General features: G+C 40.4%; 1 protein-coding gene across 1 annotated transcript in view; it reads right to left on the bottom strand.

The window, feature by feature from the left end:
- Positions 1–17,379, bottom strand: part of LOC117531335 (SH3 and cysteine-rich domain-containing protein 2-like) — a 74,693-nt gene extending 57,314 nt beyond the window's left edge. Inside the window, exons 1-6 of the mRNA XM_034194407.1 lie at positions 17,311–17,379; positions 16,831–16,953; positions 4,106–4,164; positions 2,491–3,910; positions 734–2,146; positions 578–671 (exon numbers count right to left, since the gene is read on the bottom strand). Of these exons, the coding sequence (XP_034050298.1) occupies positions 578–664 (87 nt within the window). The 5' untranslated portion in view covers positions 665–671; positions 734–2,146; positions 2,491–3,910; ... (1 more) ...; positions 16,831–16,953; positions 17,311–17,379. The remainder of the gene's footprint in view (positions 1–577; positions 672–733; positions 2,147–2,490; positions 3,911–4,105; positions 4,165–16,830; positions 16,954–17,310) is intronic.
- Between the last annotated feature and the right edge of the window lie 5,727 nt (positions 17,380–23,106).

The raw sequence follows: 23,106 nt of genomic DNA, 5'->3' as shown, positions 1-23,106 counted from the left end.
TCAGCACGCCGACTACACGCTCCCTCTCCCTCAAACCTCATGACATCTGTGGCATTTTGTTGTGTGGAAAAAAAATTCCATGTTCAAGGCACACGTGCATTCATTCATTCATCATGCCATTTAATCAGCATCTTTACATGGCACACAATACAAGCCAGGTTGTCTCTGCAAAAAAAGTGACATATTTTAACAAATTTCTGAATGAAATTTTATATTTTTCCCCACTTCAACACATGAAATACGGTTACATTTATACGTTTTTGTTGTGTATATTGACAACAGATTGTGTATATTGACAACAGATTAAGTTTTGGTTAGCTTTCTCCTCAAAGGATCTTTCATAAATATTATTCTGAGTTAATAAGTGACCTCGTATTTCCCTAAAACCACACTGTGCAATCGCTTTCCTCCAACTTCATCAGGGGAGTTACAAAGAATTTAAGCGGCTTACAGTTTGTTATGCAACAGCCAGCGACAAAACAACTCATTTAAAACTCTTACAGGGACATTTAGACACCAGGCAAATTGAAACTTTCTTTTTGATAAACATTAAAACATGCTCAGGAAGCTGTTTTACCTTGGATTCGTGCGGGGTGGGGATGGTGGTGTGCTGGCGACGAAGGTCCCGGGTCTGTGGTTCGTTCTCCTCCTTAATTTCCGTCATGTCGGTTCTGATAATGCTGAAATAAAACGATAAATAACGCAAACGCTGGCTTACGTAAAGAGTGCGCACATTGCGACAGCCGCTCTTATCCACTGAAGCTTTTCTTCACTCTCGAGTCATGTTTCGTCCGCAGGGGTCTGTTTGATACAAGCGCTTTAAATTTTCGGGTACGAACCTTTGCGTCAAAATAAGCCTCCTGGGGGTAATTAATTAAACCTGCGTGGACATGAAAATGTCCCGCGGCAGAATACAGGCGCTTCTTTTATCCGCTTTTCTGCACTGCCGCCGTCGCCGTCACGCTCCTTTGATCCACCGGCGGCCACTCATCCCCTCGCGCGCACTCACGCGCTCCTCCACAACTTTGATTTCGCCGTGACAAAGCGCTCGGCTCGTCCTGATTGGTCCAGAGGACTAAACGTGCGCCGATGAAGTCCGTCGTGATTGGCTGATGGAGCTCCTCCGGTGTTTTGCTCCAGTGATGGTCCTTTTTGACATACAACTTGTGTTACATAATAGGCACCACTCGTAATAACTTCAAGAAAATTCAGTAAGGTATATCTTATATATTATATTCCAATTCTAAGGTGGAACTATGCCAGTATACAAGGGTATATCTAAATATCTGAAAAGGAAGAGTAAAATAGGAGAGTAGAAAAGAGTAGAGTAGAGCCACTTGGTGCCTGGTCTTGAGAACCAGGGATGGTAGGTTAAAAATGTTCAGAATATATCCATTCATTTTCAAGACCCACTTCACGGGGTCCTCAGCAAAAGTTCAGAAAAAATGTTTGCTAACCAAACATGATGGGACCAGAGGAACCTCAGAGGACCATACCAAGGGGCAAAAAAAAAAAAAAAAAGGTTTTGGGGTCCTTCTGTAAAAAAATGATTATTTTTACGCAATTGTATTTCTAAAAACTACTTAAAATGATATGACTGTTTGCAGCCAGTACTATTCTGAGATTGCAATGTGATTTTTAGGGGCTCACAGGCATGCATAAGCAAGGGGCCCATGGCCCCGTTAATCTGCCCTTGAACATCATTATCTGAGGAGTGGGTGGTATAGCATCAGAGTAAGTCCTCTGTCATATATAGGTTGACCAACTTCAGTTAATTCTGCCACCCCACTGAAGAGGGTGGGTGTAATGTGGTAGCCCCTGTCATCTGTGTGTTATATATGCAAGATAACTCAAAAAGTAGATTACAGATTTCACCATATGTAAGGAAGAGGTGTATCTCAACACTTGGAAGAACTGTTCAAACTCTGAGGCAGATCCACATCTCTTGACTCAAAAATGATTGATTATATAAGCGAGTACAGCATTATAAACTTGGTTTGGCCTCAGGCCCCGTCGCTGTCGTGGAATGAGCCGAGATGATATTGAGTCCTGCTGATGGAGGAGACAGGGGGTGAAGTCCCTCCCCAACGACAGACAAGCACCAACTGGTGGCGGTGGGGCGGCGGAGGGAGCGTCAGGCGGGGAACTGAAAATAAAAAACAGTGAAAGTCTTTGTGAGACGTGGATGCTTTTAAAGGACATGCCTACGTCCAAATGGTTTGTGGTGATTTTTAACGGTGGCATGTATTTAGGCTTGTGTATGTGGCTGAAGATGATTAGCTGAGGGTGGGTGTAATGTGGTAGCCCGTCGTCTGCATGTTTTATATGCAAGATAACTCAAAAAGTAGATTACGGATTTGACCATATGTAGGGAAGAGGTGTATCTCAACACTTGGAAGAATTGTTCAAACTTTGAGGCATATCCACATCTCTTGACTCAATCGGTTTAAGAAAACGATTGATTATATAAGTGAGTACAGCGTTATAAACCTGGTTTGGGCTCAGGCCCCGTCGCTGTGGTGGAATGAGCCGAGATGATATTGAGTCCTGCTGATGGAGGAGACAGGGGGTGAAGTCCATACCCATTGGCAGACAAGCACCAACTGGTGGCGGTGGGGTGGCGGAGGGAGCACCAGGCGGGAAACTGAAAATAAAAAACAGCGAGAGTCTTCATGAGACGTGGATGCTTTTAAAGGACATGCCTACGTCCGAATGGTTTGCGGCGATTGTTAATGGTGGCATGTATTTAGGATTGTGCATGTGGCTGAAGATGATTAGCTGATTGTAAGTCTTCTGGGAGAATTTGCGCTACACTTCATCAACCGGCTTTATGACATCAAACATTTCTATGCATGTAGTGACACTCAAAATTTTTATTTAACTTGGCCTAGATTATGATGTCACGAAGACATAATTTCAGGTCAAGTTTCAAAACCCACCTCTGTGGGACTGGAAGATGTAATCAAGTTTAAGATCTCTGAGTTTTTCCATCTAGTTCAGAGTAATGCCCTTATTTTGTCTTAAATTAGAGCTTTGGCATGTTATGGTGTTTAGCTTCTCAATTTTAACACATTTTTGATCTGCTGCCTGATTTAAAACATTAAGAACCCACTCTTTGAAGCATCATAAGTAAACACTGACGATTCAATCTATGGGATCAACATCCATTATAACTTTAATACTTCTGCTGAAATTTATTTAGAAGTGGGTAAAATTATAACACACATTACTGCAAAATTATCTAAATTAAGACTACCTGCAAAATAGCGCCTCCTCTGAGAGTCACGTGACTGAACAGACTCTACACACACTACACTCATGCAGAAGAAGCTGAATCAGCACCATGGACAGCTCCTCTTGCTGATTGTGTTTGTACCAGATGAGCCATATCTCCACATAAAACAATAAGATTTCATGCATGCTCCAGGTATTTTTCCCTCCCTGTTTGATTTCCAAATGTAGCCTGTTTATTTTTTTCTTTCAGTAACAGTCAGTTACTGAAAGCTGAGCTACAGTACGGCATCCAAGTATCACACTGAGCTAAGTATAGACCTCGAAGAAAAGAAATGACACTGTCGACTAATGATTTCCGCTTCCTGCCCAAGCGATAACAGTACAACTGGCTGATAATTAGCAAATCATAAGCAAGACAAATGAACAATTAGAGGAATAAAACTATATTTTCTCCAAGGTCCGGGCAATAGCAGTGGCTGGCATTGGGTATTATGACCATAAGCGCATGACTTATCTTTGTGGCCATGGTCACAGTGGGGTTTGAACACCAGATCGCTCGTACTTGAGACCGAGGTTCTACCAGGTCAGCCAAAGTGGATTTCCAAACTAACAGTGGTCATTAGGTTGAGAGGCAGGCTTGTGACCAGAAGATCCTTGGTCACATAGGTTTGATTCCCTGTCAGACAAATAAATTCAGTAAGGTACGATGGGCAAGGAAGATCCTTAATCTCAAATTGTGCCTGGTGTGCAGTTGAACACCTTTCATGGCAGCACCCTGACATGAGTGTGCATGTGAATGGGTGAATGTGAGGAATCATTGTCATATGCTATAGAAATGCAGTGTAGAGCCCTTAGTGAATTTTGGTTGTACCTGTAGTAAATGTCCAACAGGTGGAGATCTTGCTTCATTTCAAGAACCTTGAGTGGGCGCTGTGGGACACAAAAACAAGCCTGTTGCTTATACTAGTAGACACAGTATACGTATGTCATGGTTACTGTTTAAAAAATTAACAAGTGTCATATTTAAAGGGGTTACAGAGACCATGGTGGCAGTTTATAACAAAAATCACCAAGGTACCTTGGGCAAGTTACTCCTGATGTGCAGTTGAGCACCTTGCATGGGAGCACCCTGACCCTGAGTGTGCATGTGAATAGATGAATGTGAGGAACCATTGTCATGCGATAGAAATGCAGTGTAGCACACTTTGCAAAAATTTTATTTTGCTTTACCTGCATTAAGGGTAAAGGTCCAACAAGTGGAGAGATTGCTCCATTTCGGCAGTCTATAACAAGTCCTTTCATGCTAAAATCATGACAATAGTGTAGAGAACATCTTACAAATACCTATGCTTCATTTTCATGCCCTCATATAAAACATCTAAACAGTGCTTTATCAACATGGAACAACCTTGCATGCTTGGCCACGACATATGTTCCAAACAGTAGTTACAGGGGGTGTATTTAAAGTGCAGGGTGGCAGTTTTGTGATCTCTGCTGTTAATTAAAATAGTTCATGACTTTAAAAAAAATCTCTACATCTAACACCTTCAGCCTTTGCTGCTGATTTTAGCTGCTTTTGACAGAAGAGAGTTGATAAATGTGGTTATTCTGTTTTCTACTGGAACCAAACCCCATATGCCTGTTTGTGCATTTAATGTTTTTCATAGCATTAGGCCAAGATTAAACATAAAAACCTTCATCGATCAGCACACAGAGAGAATATAAATACAGAAAGACAATCTCTTTTTTCTGTGTCATGTCTGAGCTTTTGCTGGTACCTATTCTGCAGCGTCATGTTTTATTAACTGCTTAGAGAAGCATTTTTTTCTTTCTCGCTCTACTTAGGTGACATTACTTTCCTGTCACCCCCCAGTGCTCCGCCTTTCACAGACACACTGTACATTTAATAGATTTCATAATAGTACCCATGGGCATGAAGGTAGTATAGTCTGCACCAATCTGAGATTTGACCCCAGTGACTTTATCTTTCACTCACTGATTGACCTGTGAATAACCTGGCCTGGACACTTCTGGTATATACCCGTGTTTGTGTCACATTTGGAAAAATTCATTATCCTTTTCCTAAAATTAATTCTTTAATGGCAACGTCAGGGTCAACCTTCATTGACATACCACATTTTTTTAGGAATCAGCAAAAGGACCTGGGAGGAGCAGACTGACAAATAGACACACAGACATGACCTTGGTCCCAGTGATTAACCTTTGACAAAATTGATCTTTCTTGTTCCTTTTTTGTTCCTGTTTTTTGTATTTCTTTTATTTTTCCTCCCTTTTCCCAGAACTATCACCAAAAACCATAGCTAATAATGTTCTCGACACACCATTCACCATAATATCCAAAATATGTTTATTTATGCGGGTGTCAGGTTGCAAAAGAGCGAGTGAAACATAAGGTGCCAGATATAGAACACACGTGTCCTGATGCGGCTCCAGTTACATTAGACTGCACTTTTTGTCAGATATTTTTATTATCTCTCCTCCTCTTCTCTTTTTTAATTATAAATATGCCACCCCACTCTTGTTATGTCTCATAATCTTTCCTCATCTATGCCAGCATTGTTTCTCAGCAGCGGAAAACAAGTCATCTCACAGCAGGTGGTCTATTTGTAGCTGTTGTTCTGCAGCACAGACTGGCCAGAGGTTTATGTTCCTGCTTTTACATTGATTTACTCATATCTTATTTGGAATTACAACGTGATGCTGTTTGTTCATAATTTGCTCCAATTTCTTCTGAAAAGTAATATTAGATAAATGTCTGGAGAACTCCACCAGCATAATTTTGTTGGTGCTTTTATTTTATGATTTGCAGTTTCGAATGTGGATTGTTTTAATATGGTTGAATAGGTGTGTTATGATTTGGAAAGGGGATTACGTTCGACTCAGTGACCCTCTAGTTACAAGGTCAGTGCCTTTCAGCCAAATGAAGCAATTGCAGAAGACGATTCACTGATTTGAAACAACTAAAAAACAAAATTAAAGCGCAACTTTAAAAAAAATACTTCTGAGGAATCTTTTAAGCTATTCCACAAAAATGTATCTGTTTTTTATAATATGTAAATGTTTTTAATTTATTTAAATTATTTAGTTTTGTATGATATGTGCTTTTGTTTAATATGTACAGCACTTTGAATTGTCTGACATGCATGTGTTTTATGATTATGATGATGATAATAGTAATAATAATAATAATAACAACAACAACAACAACAACAACAAGAGCAATCTGAGATTTCTGACGTCCGCCAATCCGGTGTCGCCGACAGAACGGTCCCCCACTAAAAATCGGTCCGCCCTGCCTTCACTGCGCATGTGTCATTAGCTGCAATTCATAGATTATCACCTTGTTTCTGCTTCAAACTGCACTCCAGCCATCATCTATTTCAGTGACAGATAGCTGAAGCTTTTGTACAACAATCATTTCCACATAAATTTAGCATTATTTCATAATAAAAGACGGAGGAAGCGATCAGAGCGCCACAGCTACACAAGCTGCTAGCTGATGTATTCACTGTGCGTTGTTCATATCAAAACGTCACAGAGCATCGTCTTGTTCCTGCTTAAAGCAGCCTTGTTTCTGCTTAAAACTGACTTTAGAATGATTCAAGAGATTTTACATTGTCATCTGATGGTTAATAATCTCATTAATCCATTAGATCACTTTGCGTGAAGAGACTGTCTCAGACAAGCTGCTGAGCTCCGAAATGATGCATGCACAGTGGAGTAGAGGTGGGCGGATTGATCCTAATATCGATAATATCGATACCAACGCTGGTATTGATATTGAACGATCCTCGTGTAAAAAGATCAATACTCAAGTTTTTTCTCTCCCGCACGCACTGACTGCTGCGCACGCAGATTCATCAAAGTCTTCTCTCTGTCTGTAAGAGCAGCGCTGCGCTGTGTCACACAACACGGAGCAGTGCACCCTTGTATTGTGGTTTGTCAGCCCTCTACATCAGGAGATTTTAAGTTGTGTTGAGTGATATTTTTTAAACAAAAACCTTGATTGTGATAATAAAGTATTTTGTTGTCACGTACAATATTTGGCAAAATTCTATCCTAGGTCTTTTGGATCCTTTGGATCTATGAAGCTTAAATATGAAAAAGTATCTCTATCGATATTGGTGATACTGGGCCTGTATTTACTTGGTATTGGATCAATACCAAAATTCCCGGTATCACCCACCTCAACAGTGGAGGCAGGGCGGACCAATTTTTATGGGCGGACCGGTCAGTCTGCGACACCGGATCCAGATCCAGTGGAGTCTCGCATGCCCCAATATCTAACTGTGGTGCAAATTTGGTGACAGTCCGTGAAGTAGTTTTGACTTAATCCTTCAAAGCCTATATAAAGTGAAATCTTTATCCAGAATCCGGATGCAGATCCAGATCACCTCCAAAATTTAATTAAGTCTTCCGTGTCCTAATATCTATCTGTGGTGAAAATTTTGTCAAAATCCATGCAGTAGTTTTGACGTAATCCTGCTAACAGTCAGACAAATAAATAAATGCTGTTGATTTTATTACGTCCTTGGCGGATGTAATAACAAAATCATCATCATCATCATCATTGGTAACACTTTACAATAAGGGTACATTAATTAACATTATTGTTGTAATAAGCATTACCTAATGGTTCATTAAAATTAACTAAAAATTAACTAATGTATTTAATAATCATATAATGAGTGCAGTATCTTTATAAATTATTAAATATCATACACGCTAATGCCTTAGTTAACATTAACACCATTAATAAATTATTAAAAATTATTACACAGTTAAATGTTAATTCACTGTTAGTTCATGATTATTAAGGCATTCATTAATGTACCCTTATTACATAGTTCTACAGTTCTACAAGTTCTTCTTCTTCTACTTCTTTGTCATCATCAGTAATAAGAATAATTCTATAACTGCTTGAGAAAACGATCTGCTGTTTCAGTAACTCAAAATACTAAATCAACTTAATATTTCTTGTTTTTCTTGTTGCTTAATGCTGACAAATTATACTGTATTTGTTGTCTTTTTGCCACCTGATTCTGTTTTCTCTCTGAGGTGCGGCTCCATCCAGAAGTGGGAGTGGGTGTTTGCTTCTGCAGGCCTCCTGTCCTGTGCACCAGCATGGACTCCCAAAATTTCCTGTATATTTGTATTGCCAATTGTGTCGGTAGCATGGCCCGGGCAGTCTGGTCTGCTTGAGGTTTCTTCCCCAAATCATCAGAGGGAGTTTTTCCTTACCACTGTCGCCTGTGTGCTTGCTCTAAGGGTTGGTAAGGTTAAACCTTACTTGTGTGAAGCACTTTGAGGCAACTTTGTTGCGATTTGGTGTTATATAAATGAAATAAATTGAATTAAATGAGCATTAATTTCAGAAAATTAGTCATTGTTTCAAACACTCAGAAAAAGGGAAATGAAACAAGTGCTTTAGAAAATAACTCGCTGTTTCCCCACATAGTGTTTCAAAATGCTTGTGGGGATTCTTTGGTTGAGAAAATGGTTTACAGTTTCAAAAAGCTGACAAACTAAATGAAGTAGCTGCTTAAGAAATTGATTCATCATTTTGAAACTCTCAAAACACTGAATGAAGCTATGCTTCAGAAAAAGACTGTGATTCAAAGTGCTCAAAACACCATAACAGTGACACCTATAAAGGACAACAGAGCTGTTTCAGAACAGTGATATTGGGATCGAGTGGACTGTGGTTAAAAAATGATTCACATCTGTTTCAGAAAATATCAAGATCTTCACTTTGAGGAAGTTTAACATGAAGCCCCAACAATATCTGTAGAATGCAATCAAAACAATGTTGCAAAATATGAACCCTTTAATGACTCCTATAAATAATATTGCTGTGTATCTCTTTATTTCTACCAGTCAGATTACACTGAGCAGTTGCACAGATTATACTGTTAGGCAACCTCAGCACACCCCATGTATGTCTTGAAAAGATGCAGCATGATTTAAGTGTTGATTTAAATCCCGATTTGGCCATGACACCTGATCACAGCTCTGTGTGATGTTAAGCAGATCACATGAGGACAGTCAGCACATGATATCTTGCAGCGACAGCACAGTTTAGGATGCAAATCTTCTGCCTTGAGCAGCAGAGCATTTGTAGTCATAACGATTTGGGCATTATGTTGGAATCTGGACTAATCTACAGTTCTGTAGTTTGAGCTGGTGTGTTGTGTGTAATCTGCTGAAGTGGGCACATTGTGGAATTTCTAATTTAATGGTGAGAATCATCATAGTCCTCAGAGAGAAAGGCTACGGGCCCCTTCACACATAGTGCAAATTTGGTCGATTTGCGCAGAAAGTGCGCATGAAGTAGGAATTGTGTGCAAAACTTGTAATTTCGTAGCTGCCTCCAACGCCTTGTACACCTGTTGCTACAACTATTTGTGCACACCAGCAGCTGAAAGACAGAGTGTGTGCTGTGCGAGCCCATCAATCCCTCTCGTGGCAGGTGTCGGCCAAATTCCAGCTGACACCTGCCCTGCTTTTAATGCAACACTTTATCTTTGCTCACTTAGGGGGTCGTACACATCTGGAAGATCAGTTATAACAACTATGGTGGGGTTGGTAGGTAGAGTGAGTGTGGCATGTGGGGTTGGCCCCGGGTGGCTGGGGATGTCTGGGACTCTGGGGTGGGGGTGGTGTGCCTCGCCTATTTCTGCTGTGGTCTCAGGGCCCTACTCTGGTGCATGTGGGGCCCAAGGTCCTGTGGCCCATTGGGGGGGGGGTCGTTGTGGTGGGGCGCGGGTGTTGACACTGGGGGAGGGGGTGGCCGGCTGCTGTGGGGATGGGGGCCATGGTCTTCGTGGGGTGGGGTGTTGCCCTGCTCTCGCTTGGATGGTCTCTTGATTTTGGCCTTTGGTGTTTGGGGTGGAGTCCAGGCTGGGGGGGGGGGTGGATTGGGGGGGTCCTTTTTTTTTTTTAGAAAATATGTTTATCTGCTTGTTGATTTTACCCATTTCACTCTCCTGTTACAAGACAGTGATTGTAGTGCAGTGGTAAAGTTTCTGTCTGGTAATCAGAGTGTGTGGGTTCAAAGCCCATGGTGCTTTTTCTTTTTATTTGACCAGGGTTATTTAACTGCCCCTTCATGACTGTATGGCTGTGACCATGGGTCATCTACAGAGGAATAGACAGATCATATTTATATTGCCTGCTTGATAAATGCAGTGTTTTTATATGGTGTGTGAATTTATTTCATTTTAAATACATCCATCTCCTTTCTCATATCAGGTAGGTTCCTGCAGCTTTCACAGGACAGTGATTGTAGCTCAGTGGTAAAGTTTCTGCCTGGCAATTAGAGTTTTTGGAAGGTGCTGGTTTGAGTCTCGTGGGTGGCATGTAATTTAATTACCACATTGCACAGCTGCTGTGAAAAACTGCTGTGAAAAGCTGATGTGTTCCTGTGTGCACAAAACTGTCGCATGTTTTTTAATTTATTTATTTTTTCTTCACAGCACGTGTGTAACCACATCGTGCAGCTGCTGGCAGTGTGCTCCTGCGTGCACGAACTGTCGCACTGGCATCGTGCATGCCTGCCCATTGGAGTGATGTTTCGTGGTTCGATGATTCGAGGTGTTTCGCCGTGAGTCACCCTGAGTTGTACTTTATTCGCACTATTTGTGAAGGGGCCCTGACATTTTCAAGTGTAGTTCAGTTTTTGAATCAGAATCGAATTTATTGCCAAAAAAGTTCTCACATACAAGGCATTTGATTGTGCATAAACAACAATTAAAAGGAAATGAAAAAAAATTCTGTAAGAAGTAATTGGTGCATAAACAATAAAAAGAAATGGAAAAAAATTATTCTGTAAGAAGTAAGGGAGTCAAATAGACAAATATGTTAACTGTCAAATAAATATAACAAAATGGAATGGGGCTGTGCAAGGGCAATCAGTCGTACTTGGTGGGAGTCGGGGGGCAGGGTAAATGGGGGTCTCTGGCATTACTTATAAGTCTAGCTGCAGACAACAAGAAGCTGTTTTTGTGTTTTGAGGTTTTTGTTTTAATTTATAAATAGTCCTTGGTTGAAATAAAAGGATTAATAAATGGAATAGTTTTGACTGTGTTGAATGCTTGGTCTCCAAAGTAAAGGTCAAACAAGGTCAACATCTCTGATTCTATGACATATGACAAAATGATATCTAAGCATGACAGATGGAGCAAACTATTCCTTTTTAAAATGCTATTAACTCAACCAATAATTTGCATAATTTTTTCACCAAAATTGGAGCAACTTTAACTTTTGAAACTGACCTTTGTCACCATTTTTGCTGTTTTTAACCCCATAATGCCATAGAATTTAGTCATAGATAGTACAAACTATACCTTTTTGGAATCATTATGATCAGACAAATAATGTGGTATAGTTTTCAACATGACTGGACCATTTTTAAGTTTTGACTCCTGTCTAATTCTTTATTGACTCCTGTAGCTCATTAGAGGTCACCTCCAGGATGTCTCCACATCTGAAAATAAACATTAGTTAATTTAGAATATGCATGCCAAATTCCATGCTTTTATCACAAAATGATTTTATGGAAATTTTAGCTAAGCTGCACCACAAATGGAAACACTGCAAGTGTGACTTGTAATGGACAATGCAGGTTCATTGTTTCAAAACAGTTATTCACTGTTTTGAAACAATGAATGACCCAACTCCTTTAGAAAAAGATTCACTCATTTGAAATGCTTGAAACACCAATGGTTCAAAAGACTTCCCAAGAAATCTTAAAATAAAGGTCAGGGAAAGCAGAAGAACACTAACATTACTGTTTTCTCATGATGAGATAAATCTTCGTGAAGTGTGCTACTTTAAACCTAATATTCTATTTAAACTGGAATGCTTAATCGAAACGTGTGCTGAACATCCAGAGATCCCTGTTGTATCTGGGTCAAATCTGTGACAGGAGATAAACCTCTTCTATGATGTAACATGTAAAGGTTGCTCATGTGCAAATCAGTGTTGTTTTTAATTTAGCACTTTGAATTTGTTTTTTTGGGTTTTTTTTTTTTTTTTTTTACAAAAGCCGGGTCCATGTGGAATACGTGGCCCATTTCTTCTGCATGACTTCACAATAGACCATGTGTCTGTATTCAGTTAATGCCTGTTGTGCTTTTAGAAGTTCACATATGTGTTTCAGGAATTTCATGACAACACAGCATCAAATAATTTATTTTTATTTATTTATTTATTTTCATTTATATAACACCAAATCACAACAAAGTTGCCTCAAAACGCTTCACACAAGTAAGGTCTAACCTTACCAACCCCCAGAGTAAGCACACAGGTGACAGTGGAAAAACTCCCTCTGAGGAAGAAACCTCAAACAGACCAGACTCAAAGGGGTGACCCTCTGCTTGGGCCATGCTACCGACAGAAATTACAAAACAATTCACAAACCAATATAGAGCAAAATATTGCCAGTGCACAGGACAGGAGGGTTTCCAAAGCAGACACCACACCTATATCTGGATGGAGTCGCATCTCAGAGAGAGAGAGAAAAAAAAACAGAATCAGGCATCAGAAAGACAACAAATACACTCTAAAACAGGCAGCTGTAATGTTTTAGAGTGTACAGTATAATTTGTCAGCATTAAGTAACAAGAAAAACAAAAGAAATACTAAGGTGATCGCCGGCCCCTAGCCCTACGTTTCACTAACAGACCCAGAATTTAGATAAAGTTGAGGCCGTAGCCCTCTGTTTTCTAATAAAATGAATTAAAAGAGTAGAAAGCATAGTATGCCAGTATGCTAACCATATGAAAGGGAAAATAACTGTGTCTTAAGTCCGGACTTGAAAGTCTCTACAGAATGAAATAATGAAATGATAATGTGGAATCCTAGTCCGTAATGTCAAATGAATCTGTTCAAACAGCTACATTAGCTGTGGGCTATGATAATTTGAGCAATATTTCTGTCTGTCTGTTCGCTCTTCTATTTCTCCCACCTCCTTTGTCTGATATCCACCAAACTTGGTATGTAGATGAAGCCTAGCTCCACAATTTCCCTTAAAGTTTTTATTTTGACAAAGGTTAAGGTCATTGAGGCCAAAATCCTTCACTCTGATTTTTCACCAAACTTGCACACATATGCCAGTTCTACCAGAAGACTAAGCAGGTTCAAGAAAAAATATATTTATTACATAAGTGAGTACAGAGTTATACATTTGGTTTGGCCTCAGTCCCCATCACAGCAGCAAAATGAACTGATATGATTTTGAGCCCATCCCTCACAGCAGACCGGTACCAACCGGTAGTAATGGGGCGGTGGAGGAAGCGTCAGATGGTGAACTGAAAAACAGCAAGTGCTGAGTGAGACAGAAACTTTTAAGGATGTGCCTGCATCCTATTGGTTTGTGTTGATGATTAACGGTAATACCTGTTGAGGATTTTGCATATGGCTGGAGTCAAATAGCTGCTTGTGAGCAGCTCTTAATTGTGAGTCTTCTGGCAGAACTTACTCTGTGCTGCATTTCTAGAATTACCCAAATCAGATCAACTTTGCCAAAAGGTCATTCACTGGGGCCAAGGTTTTTTGTGTCAAAATTAAACTTTTTTTCACTCCAATTTGCCCTAGACTTGGCACACATAGAGAAATGGGTTCAGGAATTTCCTAGGTGAGTACAAATTTACTAAATGGTAAATTACTGAGGTCAAGGTAATTAGGGAGTCAAACAGCAAAATTTAAGTTGTTCCCATAGTTGTACCCATAACCATGGCTACTACCACATAGTATTTTTAAAATACAGTTACTTATAATTATATTAAAAGTAGATTTATGGTTGAACCTCTTGAAGTTGACTGCTCATTATCAGTCTGTACACCTCATTTGAAAGGGAGAGGGAGTTTTTTTTTTTTTTTTAATCTAAGTGAATCATTGTTATACTGTGAAATAACAATATGCAATATTTGTTCAGTGACACAGCACAAAGAATGTGACCTTATCCTTCTGTTATTAGGAAGATACGAACATCAAGATACAATGATGAGAAGAGGAGCCCAGACCTACACTAATCTGATTATAAACTAAATAAAATGATTATAATTTTATTACATTGAGAAAATAAATTGCCAGACCTTCTTGATTCCAATAAAATAAAATTATACAGTGATAATAGTCAGAAAATACATTATGTGCTCGCTCACGCAGTAAATAATGTTAACAATACAACCTCACTGGGGTGAGTGAAATATTATACAGTGTACTGAAGAATAATTTAGTGTAGAAACAATGTGTATGTGGAAAGGCTGCTGCATGTCTGTGCGGTAACGAAACTGTGAACATTCAGCATTATTAAAATTCCGTGTTTGACACAAATGAGCAAAGAAACAGCATCAAAGTCTCAATAATTTGCTTAACAAATGTGGCAGCTATAATTAGCTCCAGAGGCTGATCCTGTTTCAGCTGTGTCTGATAAGTGTGTGTGTGCGTGTGTGTGTGTGTGCTGTGCACACAAACATTTGACTTCATTTGTTACAGCTTTGCTAAGGCTATGGGCTAAAACTGAGTTCATTTAAAGAAAAACAAAAATACTGTTTTATATTCTCTACTTGAAAATTTAGTTTTGTTTTTTTTTACAGGAATGCTGCTACTTTTTTTTCTTTTTTAAATTCAGTTATTTTTTAAAATCAGTTTTTCAGGTAGCCTCACACTTTATTAGCATTGTAGTCAGCTATCTTAATATGTAAGTAGCATCATATTCAATCATTCTACCTCTGAATATTCCTAGTGTGCTATATAGCTGGCAAAAAGCAATAAGTCACAAACTATAGGGTGTCCAGAAACTCATTATATATTCAGTAGCTAGTCAAATGCTACCAAAAGATTTACTACCTCTATAGTGTACAAACGTACTACACTATGCTACTCCACACGGTGACTGGAGCATGTTAACGGAAAAAAACAAGGAAAATTCAGTGGATGCCCAAGGGACCGTAGTATCCTAGTCTCATGCTAATTTTTTTTTTTTGCGACAAAATATGTCACTTTTTTTAGACGTGGTCAAATTGGGTTTACTATTTGTAACCCTAACCCTAATCATAACCACAAATCACTAATACACTCAACAAAAATATAAATGCAACACTTTTGGTTTTGCTCCCATTTTGTATGAGATGAACTCAAAGATCTAAAACGTTTTCCACATACACAATATCACCATTTCCCTCAAATGTTGTTCATAAACCAGTCTAAATCTGTGATAGTGAGCACTTCTCCTTTGCTGAGATAATCCATCCCACCTCACAGGTGTGCCATATCAAGATGCTGATTAGACACCATGATTAGTGCACAGGTGTGCCTTAGACTGTCCACAATAAAAGGCCACTCTGAAAGGTGCAGTTTTATCACACAGCACAATGCCACAGATGTCGCAAGATTTGAGGGAGCGTGCAATTGGCATGCTGATAGCAGGAATGTCAACCAGAGCTGTTGCTCGTGTATTGAATGTTCATTTCTCTACCATAAGCCATCCCCAAAGGCGTTTCAGAGAATTTGGCAGTACATCCAACCAGCCTCACAACCGCAGACCACGTGTAACCACACCAGCCCAGGACCTCCACATCCAGCATGTTCACCTCCAAGATCGTCTGAGACCAGCCACTCGGACAGCTGCTGAAACAATCGGTTTGCATAACCAAAGAATTTCTGCACAAACTGTCAGAAACCGTCTCAGGGAAGCTCATCTGCATGCTCGTCGTCCTCATCGGGGTCTCGACCTGACTCCAGTTCATCGTTGTAACCGACTTGAGTGGGCAAATGCTCACATTTGCTGGCGTTTGGCACGTTGGAGAGGTGTTCTCTTCACGGATGAATCCCGGTTCGCACTGTCCAGGGCAGATGGCAGACAGCGTGTGTGGTGTCGTGTGGGTGAGCGGTTTTCTGATGTCAATGTTGTGGATCGAGTGGCCCATGGTGGCGGTGGGGTTATGGTATGGGCAGGCATCTGTTATGGACGAAGAACACAGGTGCATTTTATTGATGGCATTTTGAATGCACAGAGATACCGTGACGAGATCCTGAGGCCCATTGTTGTGCCATACATCCAAGAACATCACCTCATGTTGCAGCAGGATAATGCACCGCCCCATGTTGCAAGGATCTGTACACAATTCTTGGAAGCTGAAAAGGTCCCAGTTCTTGCATGGCCGGCATACTCACCGGACATGTCACCCATTGAGCATGTTTGGGATGCTCTGGACCGGCGTATACGACAGCGTGTACCAGTTCCTGCCAATATCCAGCAACTTCGCACAGCCATTGAAGAGGAGTGGCCCAACATTCCACAGGCCACAATTGACAACCTGATCAACTCTATGCGAAGGAGATGTGTTGCACTGCATGAGGCAAAAGGTGGTCACACCAGATACTGACTGGTATCCCCCCCCAATAAAACAAAACTGCACCTTTCAGAGTGGCCTTTTATTGTGGACAGTCTAAGGCACACCTGTGCACTAATCATGGTGTCTAATCAGCATCTTGATATGGCACACCTGTGAGGTGGGATGGATTATCTCTGTTGTGAACGTTGTGCGTGTGTATTGACTGGCTAGTTACAGCTGGATATTCCTATCCTCTGTCAGAAGGTACTGGAGACTTGAAATGAAGTCTTATCCACAGCCTTTGGATTCCAGGACTTTATTAGGACATGCAAGTAACAAGTGTTTGTGTGTGTGGTTTCTGCAAAACAACAAAGGGAAAAATAATTACAATTGAATGGACGGTCACAACACAATCCAAATCCACATGTCAAACCGGCATGAAAACACACTCAAATTCAAACCACTCATAAGTGGTAGAATGCCGCCCTCTTCTGGACAAAGAAATGTACTACCCTACTAACAAAGGATGTAGACATCTTTACTGAGGGCTCCTTATTCTGGTTGAAGACTGTATGGGCGCCGCCATTATGGTCAAACGCCCCACGGCCAAATAAACACCATAACCAAACTAACACCGCGCAAACTTAACAACTACATTATGCAGTGCTGTATTAAACATAGCACATGTAATGACAACAATATACAGGATACTCACGTTAATATTCACGCACAGGCGGCACACGTTCAGAGCAACAAAACTATCAATCAATTTACAGGTTCAACAAGGCAGGCAAAGTGGAATACACCATTTACCATAACCTAGAGGGTAGGTGGAACAGCCCAACTAGTCCAATCACAGGGGGTTTTATACAATCTCAGCAAAGGAGAAGTGCTCACTATCACGGATTTAGACTGGTTCGTGAACAATATTTGAGGGAAATGGTAATATTGTGTATGTGGAAAAGGTTTTAGATCTTTGAGTTCATCCCATACAAAATGGGAGCAAAACCAAAAGTGTTGCGTTTATATTTTTGTTGAGTGTAGATTAACCAATATATTAAATCACTTTGCCGCCACGAACTGGCATGAGATTGAGTTGTATTGTACATATATACACCACTGCTTAAGAAATTCTCCCGTAGCAAAAAAGAAACCTGTGAGACATACTAAGGTATGCGCATTTAGGTAATTTTTTTTGCTACGTATGGTTCAGAAAACAGGTGCCGTACTATTTGTTTGCTTATGTCTTGTACATACTACATTAACAGTTGGGAAGTAGGTTCCGAACCAGTACAACACAGATTTGATATGCCTTCAGTTGATTTATGTTTCCGGTGTTAATGTAAGTGAATGAGCATGTGAGTCAAGAATTTTTCATCTTCAATAACTTTTCATTCATTCATATCCTCAATCAATCAATCAATTTTTTTTTATATAGCGCCAAATCACAACAAACAGTTGCCCCAAGGCGCTTTATATTGTAAGGCAAGGCCATACAATAACTACGTAAAACCCCCAACGGTCAAAACGACCCCCTGTGAGCAAGCACTTGGCGACAGTGGGAAGGAAAAACTCCCTTTTAACAGGAAGAAACCTCCAGCAGAACCAGGCTCAGGGAGGGGCAGTCTTCTGCTGGGACTGGTTGGGGCTGAGGGAGAGAACCAGGAAAAAGACATGCTGTGGAGGGGAGCAGAGATCGATCACTAATGATTAAATGCAGAGTGGTGCATACAGAGCAAAAAGAGAAAGAAACAGTGCATCATGGGAACCCCCCAGCAGTCTAAGTCTATAGCAGCATAACTAAGGGATGGTTCAGGGTCACCTGATCCAGCCCTAACTATAAGCTTTAGCAAAAAGGAAAGTTTTAAGCCTAATCTTAAAAGTAGAGAGGGTGTCTGTCTCCCTGATCTGAATTGGGAGCTGGTTCCACAGGAGAGGAGCCTGAAAGCTGAAGGCTCTGCCTCCCATTCTACTCTTACAAACCCTAGGAACTACAAGTAAGCCTGCAGTCTGAGAGCGAAGTGCTCTATAGGGGTGATATGGTACTATGAGGTCCCTAAGATAAGATGGGACCTGATTATTCAAAACCTTATAAGTAAGAAGAAGAATTTTAAATTCTATTCTAGAATTAACAGGAAGCCAATGAAGAGAGGCCAATATGGGTGAGATATGCTCTCTCCTATCCTGCCTCTTATCCGGGTCTCCGTCGCGGTGGCAGCAGACCAAGCAGCTCATCCCACAATTCCCTATCCTCAGCCAAATCTATAACTCTTCCTGAGGTGTTCCCAAGCCACCTGGGAAGTATAATCCCTCCAGCGTGTCCTGGGTCTTCCATAGGGCCTCCTCCCAGTTGGATGTGGCTGGAAGACCTCTCTAGGGAGATGACCAAAGGGTATCCTCACGAGATACCTGAACCACCTCAGCTGGCTCCTTTCAATGCAAAGAAGTAGCAAATCTACTCTGAGTCCCTCCTGGATAGTTGAGCTTCTCTTCCTGTCCAGGAGTGTAAGCCCAGATACCTGACAGAGGAATCTCATTTCTGCCACTTTCATTCTATCAGTCATTATACAGATTTCATGTCCATAGGCGAGGATAGGAGCCTTGTCTTCTGGCTCAGCTCCTTCTTATTCATGATGGTCCAGTATAGCGTCTGTAAAACTTCCAATGCTGCCCCAGTCCATCTATGAACCTCACACTCCAACTTACTCCCACTTGTGAACAAGACCCCAAGATACGAGTACTTAAACTTCTCTCCTTGTAGCAATAACTCTCCCCTGAGTCAGATGGGACAATCCATCCTTTTCCAACAGAGGACCACGCTCTTAAATTTGGAGGTGCTGATTCTCACACCATTCACTTTATACTTGGCCTCAAACCTGCTCAGTGCACATCAGAGTCGCATTTGTCTTTCCCCAATAACTTAAGAAAGACAAATATCAGTTACCTGAAACGTTTCCTATAGGTAGAATATAATGAGTAGACATGTTGTTTAGCTTCTGATCAATCAAGTAGATATCAACAACAAAATGTTTTTTTTTTTTTTTATATTAAAGCAGATGGGATACATTTCTGCCCCCTGGTGTCACTGGTGGAAGACACGGCTTATTGTGATCTGGTACCAGATACAGTTGTCAAAAACCTTCCAGATTGATAGTGTGAAAAACAATAAATATTTCTTTATTTACATGTTTGTTTATTTATGTATTTTTAAATACATTGGAAGAGCTGATAGAGTCGTCCCTGGAAAGAGGTGTTTCCGAATGTCCATACCTTTGCAGGAGAATGAAGGTCCAAATCTTTACGATACTGGTGCTTCCTGTCTTACTGTATTGTTGACATTACTAGTTGCTAGCAAGTGATCTTTGGTACATTCAAAACAAGCAGTTAGTGCACTTATTTCCAGACCGGAAGGTTCCCAGTTTAAGGCTATCACTGCCTGTTTGGAGTTGCATCAGGAAGATCATCCTGCATAAAACGTCTTCCAAATCAATATGCTGTGGTGATCCAGAGGAGAAGAGGAGAAGACAAAAGAACTTACTATCAGCTGCAGTGATTTTGTGAGTATGAGATGGAAAGAGAGGAGCAAGGACAACAGGCAGGTAGCCAGAATAACTTGGGGGAGATTTGTGCTTGACATGCCAAAAGTGGTTGGCACTGCCATTCGCTGACTCACACTCTAGCCCTGAGAGGATAACAGAGAAAATCGACGCCCATTTCTATTTAATGAGTGCTGGACAAAGTCTCACAGTCATATTAGTGTGCAGAAATACAGCTACTGACAGTAGAAGCCAGTGGATGATGTAAGCCCCCTGACCCGCAAGTCCACAAATTAAAGAGTTGGGTAAACTGTTTATTGGTTTTGTTATGGTTGTAGAGGCCCAAGCAATTATATATATACCAAGGCAGTTTTGTAGAGTGGTGGATGTGTGAGACGTCCTTCCATGTCTTGGTTTCATTTTACATTTCAATGACTTCTTGCATCAGCTTTATCAGCCATTTACACAAAGAAAGGAATTATAATACTTTGTAATTTCATACCATCTTTGCTTTATTGCAACTGATTTCACCAGAGGAACCTGAGTTATACCCTATCAAATGGAGACATTTACACTATTATTAATTTGATCCAAATGAACTGTTCTGATTAGGTTTAACTTCATACCTGTTATAATCTCGTAATGTGAAAAACAAACAAACAAAAAAAAACATTTAGCACTTTCAGGCTCAAATATACTCTTTCCTTTCTTCCTCTTCCCTCCACCCCAATGACTCTGATAGTTGACTATGAAGTTTAACTGGAACATAACCTTTTGAGCAGTGTCTGATTTCTATGCATTAACTGACTCCATTACTTTTTTTTTTTGCACAAAAATGGAATCAATTCATATCTAAGCTGAGCTGCTTAGCTGTGCTTCTGTGGGGAAAAACGGTCAAGTCAGCAGAGCAGCAGTGAGTGTGGTGATGATGTCTCAGATCAGCTGACCGGAGCCCGCGAGACACGTTTGTCTTCGAATGCGGTCAACCGCCCGCTGCAGTGGGAGGAAGAGGTCAGAATGGCTTTGAAGCGTCGATTTCCTACGATCCACTGTGACCTCACATTTGACTTTTTTTTTTTTTTTTTACAGGAAACAGAACAACTACCCTGTCAACAAACAAATGCTTTGTCTATGATTAATTTATAAGATGCATGGGGGGGGGGGGGGGGGGAATTCTTAATGGAAAGGATATGACGGCTTGAAAGGCAGTTTTGTCCCCCACTCCCTCAGCTCGTACCTTAAAGTTTGCACCATTTTCCATTATTTTGCCCCCCCCCCCTTAAAGAAATCTTGGGCTCACTAAAGACAGAATTCCTGGTATTGTTCAATTTAAAACAGCTTAAAAGATTTCAATTTCTTTTATTTTCTGGTGACAATCAACCTCAAATCTAATAGTTTTTTTTTTTCAGCTGTTTGCATTTCTACATCCTTGGTGAGCCACAAATTCACAAATTTTGCATAATCCCTGTGACAAAAGGATCAAAACTTATTTAACCTCGAAATATTACTGGGAGTAATGTACAGACTGCCACCCTGATGCACTGCTGCCACCTAGTGTATCTGTGAACATTGATCAAGAATGCAATTACCCACTTAATGCAGTGTTTCCCAGTCCTGGTCCTTGCTGCACATTTTCCATTTCTCTGTGCCCTAACTGCACACAATGAGCCAAACTAATTGTCTTCCATTTTTTGGCCAGATGTTGATTGCCTGAACACATCTGACTGAGCTGAGCTGGTCTGAGCAGACAAAGGACAAAAGGAAATCTTGCAGTACTTTCGGTCCCGAGGACCAGGATTGGGAATCAATTCACTATTAATATTCAGGGTATGACCATTAGTTAATACAATATTTAAAGGCTAAAATGCAAACACTGCAATTCCATATTAGACTTTAAAAAAAGTTTTGATTATAAAGCTATAGTGTGTAGGATTTAGTGTCATCTAGTGGTGAAGTTGCAGATTGCATTATGCAGTCACCTGTCAGGATTTTGTTTCCCTTTCATGTTTTTCTTTCTTTATGACAGGACGCTTTCTTGCCTTCTCTTGTGAAAATATGCAAAATCCTCCATTTCACAAAAATAAGGCCCCATGCCCATACAGCGCTTTTTACTGAGCATTGCCACCCCCCCCATTTGCTCTAAATGAGAATGGAGCGTATGCGGCTCGAAAAGTGTTGCGCTCAACAGCTTTTCTTTGGTTGTGCAACCAACTGGGAGGACTTACAAGTTGGAAATTAACTTGTCAGAAAAGCACTGACATCACCGTAGCGCCTTTTCAGGTGACCAATCAGACGGTGCAAAACTTGTCACTCTATGAGGGTGATGCGTTTGTGGTCTGTGTCAAGTCAGCTGTCACACAAAATCTACAATAAAACAAAAAACAAACAAACAAACAAAAAAAATTCCCATCTGTGACAGCAGGTTGGACAGAGGCCATGTTCCTGCTGACGGCGAGTGCATTATAAGCTCATCATGAGCTGGTTATTGCCGTCACTGAAATAAGTCCCTTTAAAAAAAAAAAAAAAAAAAAAAAAAAGGACTGATATGAAACCCTCATTTGAAGAGTTGCTGGACATCATCTCCGCACTTTTCTGCCAGCAAAAACAAAAAAAGAAAATGCAATATGGACATGGTTCTGAAGAGTTCTCAAACTTGTTAGCCTGTGCTACTGACCAGCAGGCGGTGTACAGGGGCGCAAGCAGATTCCTAAATTGTAGTTAAAATGCAGCACTCATTTTTTTATCTGACAAAACCAAAATCCAGTCAAACCAAACTGCAAGGAATTTGTTTCAACCGTATTCATTTTGATCTTCTCGTACATCTACATCTCTTTTCATAATTATCATCTTACAAGCGCCTTCCAGTCTAATGTACACATTATTTTAAAATTGATCAAAATATAGAAAATTCTCAGTTGTCTTAAAAAAAGACATGAACACACATTTACTGCTTTTAAAAACATTTTTCACACTTA

Source organism: Thalassophryne amazonica, chromosome 18, assembly GCF_902500255.1.
Source record: "Thalassophryne amazonica chromosome 18, fThaAma1.1, whole genome shotgun sequence".
NCBI lineage: Eukaryota > Metazoa > Chordata > Actinopteri > Batrachoidiformes > Batrachoididae > Thalassophryne > Thalassophryne amazonica.
The sequence above is the reverse complement of the archived record's forward strand: the minus strand, read 5'-3'. Positions and strand labels throughout refer to the sequence as shown.